Here is an 8,888-nt window from a genome sequence, read left to right as displayed (position 1 = left end):
GGTATACAGTATACTAACTTCACTAATGTTACATACAAACCATACTTAAGAGTTCCCACTTATGTAAAAATTCCATTTTTGGAGATAGGAATGGAGTTGTGACTTACATAAATAACATAAGGAGTTAGGTATGGAACTCACTTGCAATCAAGGGATTGCCTGTACCACCCTAAACAATTTAATAAATAAAAAAAAGGAGAAGAGAGAGCTTTTTCTTGCAGAAGAATCCCAATTAGTAAACAGAAGAAATGCTTGGAATCCAAAATACCATATGGTAAACACCACAGTAATGGCAATCATATACAACAATTATTAATGGATACTCAAGTTCGTTGGCAAAATACGGTGAAAAACAGAATATATGCATATTCTTAAAGAATCACCATAAAAAAGTACAATAATAAAATTTCAAATATAAAATAATGGAAGTTAATGTGATAAATAGGGAAACAAAGCACTCGTAAACCAAACACAAGATGAGTGTGTTTAATTGCATGCAAAGTATCAATAAAAAAATTAAAAGTTATAATATCGCATTTGCTCAAGGCTAGGCCCTGTAGCTTTATTTGTAATAGCCAAAGACTTTTAAGGTAAACTTTAAAGTGAAAAGGAGGAACCACTGATTAGAACAGCCCTGTCATTATGATAACACTGTCATGTACCCAAAGGTACCATGTCATTCTAGTGACTCCTTCTGAGTAAGTATTCCTTTCCTATTCACTGAGGAAGTTTGTTCTTTAATCATAAACCCTCTCTCTGCCAGAGAGTCCACTCCGACTCACAGCAACCTCCACGAGGGTTCCAAAGCTATACATCTTTACAGAAGTAGATTGCCTCATCTTCCACCAGAGGAACATCTGGTGGATTTGAACCATAGACCTTCTGGTTGGCAACCAAATGCTTTACCCACTACATCATGAGAGCTCCTTTCTTTAATCACAGATGTTCAGAAATTTGATTTTTGTAATTATAGCTGTAAAATTAAAACATCCCATTTGAAATAGTATTTCAACTGAGAGTTCTTATACGTGAAGTGAGGTGTGAGGGAGGAATAAAGGCATTCCCACATTGACATTCATAAGGCCTCTGAACTGTCAGTTGTTCTATGTGTGACGAGGCTTCAGGGTTTCCTAAAGACATTCCCACAATCCTTACATTGATAAGACCTCTGCCCATTGTGAGTTCTATGTGTACTGAAGGCTAAGGCCTGAGTAAAAGCTTCCCATATTTCTTATGTTCATGATGCCTTTTCCAGCGTGAGTCCTTCATATGTTCAGTGAGATGGAAAAACACCTAATGATGTTCCCACACTTCTTACATTCATAAGGCCTCTCGCCACTGGGAATTCTAATATATTGAGTGAGAGCTAAGTAACTATTACAGGTTCTTCCATATTCCTTACATTCCTAAGGTCTGTCTTCACTCTGATTTCTCACATGTTGAGTGAGGGATGTGGCCTGCCTGGGAAAACACTCTCCTACAGAACTTACATTCATAAGCTCTCTCTCCACCATGAATTCTTACATGTCTGTTGAGGTGTGAAATCCTACTAAAGGCTTTCCCACATTCCTTTTAGTTTGTTCTTTTTTTTTTTTTTTCCTAAATAGTGATTTGGGTGAAAGTTGACAGAGCAAATTCATTTTCCATAAAGCAATTCATACACATTTTATCTCATGACACTGACTGCAATTTCCCACAATGCAACAGCTCCCCTCCCACTTCCTCCCCAGAGTTACCTCTTCCCTGTCCTTTCCTCCTATACATTCCTGCTGTCTCCCTGTGCAAACACTGCCCTTCTGTTCTCCCATAACTGATCTCTCCAAAGAGTGTATCCACCTGATGTAAATTTTCAGCCCATATGCCTGTCTTTTATTTGGCTGGAAGCCACAGCAATAAGTTCAATTCCACACCTGAAGGGCAGCTAGGAGCTATAGTCTCAGGGGTCTCACCAGCAAAGCTGTCCTTTTTTCTTTTTTCTTTTTTTTTTTTATGATTTTGAGTTTTGTTCAACATTGTTCTCCCACCTTTCCCACATTCCTTATATTCATGAGGACTTGCTGCAAGGTAAGTTCTAGTATGTTCAGTTAGATGTGAGGAACGATACTTTCCCATATTGGCATAGCGCCTAAGGCATCTGACTGCTAACCAGAAGCCTTGCAGTTCAAACCCCCCTGCCACTCCTCAGAAAGAAGACTGGGAAATCTACTTCCATAGTGATACTGCCTCGGAAACCCAAGAAGGGGTTGCTATTAATCAAACTGACCCGACGGCAGTGTATTTGGTTTTTTATATTGATAAGGCCTCAATCTACGATGATTCCTTACATTTAGTGATGACTGAGCAACACCTGAAGGCCTTCCCACATTCCTTATATTCAAAAGGCCTCTCTCCACTGTAAATGTTTCTATGTTGAGTGAGGACTGAAGAACTGCTAAAGGTTTTCCCACATTCCTTACATTCAGAAAGCCTGTCTCCGCTATGAATTCTTACATGTTCAGTGAGGTATGAGGCCCAAGAAAAGGCTTTCCCACGTAACTTGACATTCATAAGGCCTCTCTCCACTGTGAGTTTTTACATGTCTAGTGAGGTGTGAAGAGTAATGAAAAGCTTTCCCACATTCCTTACATTCATAAGGTCTCTCTCCACTGTGAATTCTTCTATGTGAAGTGAGGTCTGAGGAATCTCTAAAGCCTTTCCCACACTCCTTACATTCGTAAGGCCTCTCTCCACTGTGAGTTCTTACATGTCTAGTGAGGTGTGAAGAGTAATTAAACGTTTTCCCACATTCCTTACATTCATAAGGCCTCTCTCCACTGTGAGTTCTTATATGTCTGGTGAGCTCTGAAGAGTAACTAAAAGCTTTCCTACATTCCTTACATTCATAAGGCCTCTCTCCACCATGAATTCTCCTATGGGAAGTGAGATCTGAGGATTCTTTAAAGCCTTTCCCACACTCCTTACATTTGTAAGGCCTCTCTCCGGTGTGAGTTCTTATATGTCTAGTGAGCTGTGAAGGGAAACTAAAAGCTTTCCCACATTCCTTACATTCATAAGGCATCTCTCCACTGTGAATTCTTCTATGGGAAGTGAGGTCTGAGGAATCTCTAAAGCCTTTCCCACACTCCTTACATTCATAAGGCCTCTCTCCACTGTGAATTCTTATATGTCTGGTGAGGTCTGAGGAATCTCTAAAGCCTTTCCCACATTCCTTGCATACATAAGGAGTCTCTCCAGTGTGAGTTCTTACATGTCTAGTGAGGTGTGTAGGGAAATTAAAAGCTTTCCCACACTCTTTACATTCATAAGGCCTTTCTCCACTGTGAGTTCTTACATGTCGACTGAGGTCTAAGGAATCTCTAAAGCCTTTCCCACACTCCTTACATTTATAAGGCCTCTCTCCGCTGTGAGTTCTTACATGCCTAGTGAGATGTGAAGAGCGATTAAAACCTTTCCCACATTCCTTACATTCATAAGGCCTCTCTCCAAGATGAATTCTTACATGATTAGTGAGGGATGAGGAATACTTGAAGGCTTTCCCACACTCCTTACATTCATAGGGCTTCTCCCCACTGTGAGTTCTTACATGTTTAGTGAGGCATGACGACTGACTAAATGCTATTCCACATTCCTTACATTCATAAGCCTTATCTCTGTTATGTAATTTTTCATGTAAAATGAGGGTTGAAGAATGAGTACAGATTTTACATTCTTTACATTCAATTTCATGACCTCTCACATGCATCCAAAAGGATGAGAAACTACAGAAATCTTTCCCACATTTGGTACATTCATAGCTTTTCTCACCAGTTAGTGTTGTCACAGGATCCTTAAGGGTTGAGGTACAAAGGAAGTCCTTCCCACACACCTTACATTTATGGGGGTTCTGTCCATTAAGAGTTCTCACAGGAGTGGTTAGGCGAGAAGGACAACTGCAGGCTTGTGCACTTTCGTTACACTGGCCGGTACTGCATTGAGTGTGTGCTCTGGTATGACGCTTATGTGATGAGTGACCCAGGAAGGCCTTTCCACACTCACGGCATTCAAAAGGACGTACTTCTGGAGGGTTTCTCTGTACAACAGTAAGGTCTAGAATCTGACTGAAGGTTTTCCCACACTGATTGTCTTCATTAGTTTCACAAAGGTTCTCTACTTTGGGACTTCTGTTAAAAACAGAAAACGTGATGTTGGAAATAAATCTGTCCTCATTTCATCATTACCAAACACAGTGACTCTGCATGGTCTTTCTTTGCTGTGACTTGTCCCATGTTTCATACGTTAATTTATCTAACAGAAATACTGCTATTACTCTCACATTTTTTCTAAAATGCAAGGCTTTCTGATAATTGTGTCCAAGTAAAATATGTTTAATATACTTGACATGTCTCACGTTTATGAACCAGATGGCTGGCGGTTCAAACCCACCAGCCACTCCTCGGAAGGAAGGTTGGGCAATCCTACTTCCGTAGTGATACTGCCTCAGAAACCCAAGGAGGGGTCGCTATGAGTCGGGTTTGACTCGACGGCACACAACAACAACAACAACAACATTTATGAAAGGTTGCACTGTGAAAATTCTCTGAACATGTAATTTTATAGTTAGTTGTGTATATATAATTATACAAAAAAACTAAACCAAATTCATGGCCATTGAGTCAATCCTGACTCAGTGACCTCAATTGGGTTTCCTAAGCAGTAAATCTTTAAGAAAGTAGATTGATCCATCTTCCTTTCATGGAGGGGCTGGTGGGTTTAAACTGTTGACCTTCTGATTAGCAGTCAAATGCCTTAGGCACTGCGCCACCAACTTCCTTTATACAAACGCAGACATATATACTTACATACATCTGCATACATCAAGGCTTCAAACAGTTTGACAGGGTTCAGCAAGTACAAAACTAAAGGAGGGCAGGGTACTCATTGCCTAGTAATCAAATGTGTTGCTGGTCAGATTTTGACCTGAGTAGGAAACAAACAGCAGTGACCTGCTCCAAGATGGCAGCCAAGTGCACTGTGTTGAATGTGTACCACTCTCCACAGTCCTGCCATTAATCCAATCTCCCCACATCAGGCTCCTGAAACTTTCAAGGTCCATGTGGGAGTCAGGTAATTTTAAGCACTGTGGACATGGACACACATTCAAAGCAGTGCACTTGGCTGCATACTCAACCCAGGCATTACAAACCATTTCTCACTCGAGTCAAAACTGGACAGGTGACAGATCTGGAGGCCAGGCAATGCATATGCTGCCCTTGTTTATGTTGGGAATTGCTCAACAGTTTTCATAGTGGTGCGAATTGTAGTTATATACGTACAAATACATCCCTGTGTATTTTAACATCATGATACCCTAGGACTTTATCCAGACTCACTGTTTGAATGACACTCACCTCACATGTCGTCCATGGTTTCTGTGCTGATCTTTATTGCCATGTGACTCGGGCAAGGCATTATTCTTCCTTATGAATTGCACCAGTATATGATCACTGGATAACTTTTCTGAATCATTAAGCTTTCCAGAGACTGATCAAGTAATTCAAGTTGAAGTTCACAACATAAAACAAAAAAGAAAGGAATTATTAGGGGAGAAAAGGCTACTATAAAGAAAGCAAGACTTAGCCATATTTCAGCCCTTTGGCAATGGTTAAAAAGCAATTTAGTAGGTGACACTTCCATGAGGATTGAGAGTATGGTAACATAAATAAGAGTAATTAGAAAAGCGAAATAGGAAGAAATTGGACACATACACATGTACATTAAGATAGGAAAAGGATCTCCATGACGAAAGGCAGGAGAAGATAGCGAAAGTCAGGAAAGTAGGTTCAGGTATCTATGAATGTCAACTCAGCCCAAAACAGACTATGTCTAGCTGACCGATGCAAATTTAATGCCTTCACCCAGATCTGGTCCCAAACAAAATTCCGGTGCTTTCCGACTCAAGGACCCTCAATGACTTCTATCTCGACTGTTCTCAGATTTTTCCCTGGTTCTCTTGGAAAACAAATGGGTAGTGCGGACTTGGGGCTCATGGAGAAATGCGTATCATGAGGGAAGACAGTGAATACCTATGAACCTTCCCCTGTCACTGAGCTAACAGTGTGCCCTTCAGGCTCTCTGAAGTCGGACAGGTGTGAGCTTCTTTGCCGCACAGTAATCATGCCAAACTTGTAATCAACACAGTGAGAATCTCTGTAAGGTCTCAAATCACAAATTTCTCAGTTCCCCAAAGTGACTGCAGAAGCCAAGACTTACACTTAACAAGCCACACAACTTTCAATCACAAAAATGAAAGGTCATTTTCATAGAGTTTTATGTTCATGGGAAAGACAAGATATATCCACTCAAGTTCCCCAAAGTGACTGCAGAAGCCAAGACTTACACTTAACAAGCCATACAACTTTCAATCACAAAAATGAAAGGTCATTTTCATAGAGTTTTATGTTCATGGGAAAGACAAGATATATCCACTCAACAGACCTACAAATCATAGCCATCTTACTTAACACTTTCTTCCCATTTTTCAGCCCAAATACTGGAGCAAAGTCAGTAAGTAAAATATTTTTGATCACTAAAGGAATAAAAAAGAAAAACGATGCCACTCTTACCGACTGAGTCCAGGTTGCTCAAGGTTTCCAGCATCACGTCTCTGTAGAGTTTCCTCTGAGCAGGATCCAGCAGAGCCCACTCTTCCTGGGTGAAGACCACGGACACATCCTCCATCACCACTGAGTCCTACAACATTCCACACACTTGGGATCAGCAAGGGACCATGGACTCCAGCATAGAGTGTAAGAACAAGGACTGAGGCTGATAGTCCAGGCGAAGTGAGAACTCAGAGGCGTTGGTCAAACCGTTCTGTACTCGACCAACGGTGACTGTGAAGCACAGCCATCAGGTCCAATCTATTCACTGAGTACATTCACTCCCTCACCGACTGTCCTGTCTTACAGAGCTCCAGCACACGCTCTGACCATGACCAACCGCAGACTTATTCCTCTATCATTACAGCTAGGACAGTTAGAAAATAAAGAAGGACTTAGAGAAATGCTCTCGTTCAGACCATTGCTTCCTCGTAAACAATTTCGCCTCCTTCCAAGATGGTCAGAAGAATAGAACACTCAACAAAACAGAAAGCACAGGGTGAAGGCAGACTGGGGTATTAACAAGTGGGACATACTGCAGGATGACTGTTTTCCCTTTGGCTCCTCACAGACATGGGAGGACCGAGGGCCCACACAGACAAAGTGACAACCCAAGGCCCTGAGCTAGTCATGATTTCGTGAATTCTAGGAGATGGGGGTGGGGAACGACAGGGAGCTTAAAGGACACACAGGTAACATCATCTAACTTTCTCTAACTTCACAAGAAGAAGACACAACCACCATCAGCAGCCCAAGGCTTATTCACGAAGCCAGACATGCTGCCACCCTCCAGACTTTTTACCAATTCTGACACTGACCGTTCCTCCCACGGCACTCACTATTTCTCTGCTGGGTTCGATAATTTGCTACAATGGCCACACAGAACACACAGACAGTACTCATAATGATGGGGTTTATTAGGGAAGTAACAGGCTACCATTCAGGATCAGGAATGCGCTCAGGATAGAATCCTTCCATCAGGATGGTCTCCTCTCTGCTGTGCCCTCAGGGTTGGCTCTCTGGCCCATGGCCTCTCAGCCTGGCCCCTGTCCTGCTCAGGCAAATGTTACAAAGATGTTTTAGCTCTGCTGATAGGTACACCTAGGTGCACCCCACTCCGCCAGCAAGCCTCCTGCCCAAGGGCACTTAGCTACCTCGCTGTGGGCCAGGTAAGCCCACAGCTCTGTTTCATGCCTCTTGGTTCCACTGCAACCATCTCTCTGTCAGGTGTCTCTCTCTGCCGGGATGTGTCTTTCTACTGAGGCATCTCTCTCTACCAAGGAGGTCCAGTGCAGGGATCTCAGGTCCAAGAACACACTCTATTTCATTTCTACATCTTCTCTCTTGATGGCAGTGAGATCCCCCATCTGTCTCTAGGAGGGCTCATTTTAAGCCTGGCAGAATGACAAAACTAACCAATCCCAATGTCAGAGTTCTACACACCCACCTTACTGGCATGGTCCCACCCAGCAATCTGGTGGGAGGTAAAAAGACTAAGGCTAGAGAAGCCCTACCAAGTAACTCACTGCACCACACAAGGGCTGATAAAGGAATATTCTTTTTGGAGAATTATGAATTTTTACATGTCTTCTAATTTTGAAGTACTCAGTTCTGTCATCCTCTCTGTTCCCTTCACAGCTAGAAGCAAAGGTGACAAAAGATAACAAGAGGTAAGGTGAGACTGGAGACATGAAGTGAGTATCTCTCCACAACTCTAAACTTTTGAGACTGGAACTGTACGCCAATTAGTGACTGCTCCCCTGAACGAATATAAACTCACCCACGCTCACACAAACACAGTCTCGTGTTATAAAATGACAAAGACCATGAGCTCTGCCGGAGCAAGAACAGCAATCCTTGTGTTTGCTGAGTGAGAAGAGGTTACAATTCCCATTTCATAACTATATGTAATAAATTTAACCAATGTGACCAAGGTATACATGTAAAAATTGATGTACTGGGCTTGGAGGCGGATCTGTGTAGGAGATGTTGGATAGAGTGGGAGAACAATGTGGAACAAAAATCATTAAAAAAAAAAAAAAAAAGATCAGGTTTGCTGGTCTGAAAAGAGCCTGATGGAACCCCTTAGACTACGGCCCCTGGTTACCCTTCAGGTCTTGCAAAAACGGCAAGGAGGCCCCATGTTCTGACCTCCTCTAACCCCACAAGAGGAAGACAGGATTACCAGCAGTAACCCAAGGCCTATTCCTGCCAGGCCAGACATGCTGCCTCCCTCCAGCCCTTTCACCA

The 8,888-nt window shown here is 42.4% G+C and overlaps 1 protein-coding gene across 1 annotated transcript in view; it reads right to left on the bottom strand.

The window, feature by feature from the left end:
* The window catches only part of LOC103209784 (zinc finger protein 345-like), a 17,733-nt gene extending 11,016 nt beyond the window's left edge, over positions 1-6,717 (bottom strand). Inside the window, exons 1-3 of the mRNA XM_042782937.1 lie at positions 6,603-6,717; positions 2,537-3,615; positions 2,348-2,451 (exon numbers count right to left, since the gene is read on the bottom strand). Of these exons, the coding sequence (XP_042638871.1) occupies positions 2,348-2,451; positions 2,537-3,615; positions 6,603-6,717 (1,298 nt within the window). The remainder of the gene's footprint in view (positions 1-2,347; positions 2,452-2,536; positions 3,616-6,602) is intronic.
* Positions 6,718-8,888: the final 2,171 nt, after the last annotated feature.

The sequence above is a fragment of the Orycteropus afer genome, unplaced genomic scaffold, assembly GCF_000298275.1.
Source record: "Orycteropus afer afer isolate SDZICR_OR568_19922 unplaced genomic scaffold, OryAfe1.0 scaffold00531, whole genome shotgun sequence".
NCBI lineage: Eukaryota > Metazoa > Chordata > Mammalia > Tubulidentata > Orycteropodidae > Orycteropus > Orycteropus afer.
The sequence above is the reverse complement of the archived record's forward strand: the minus strand, read 5'-3'. Positions and strand labels throughout refer to the sequence as shown.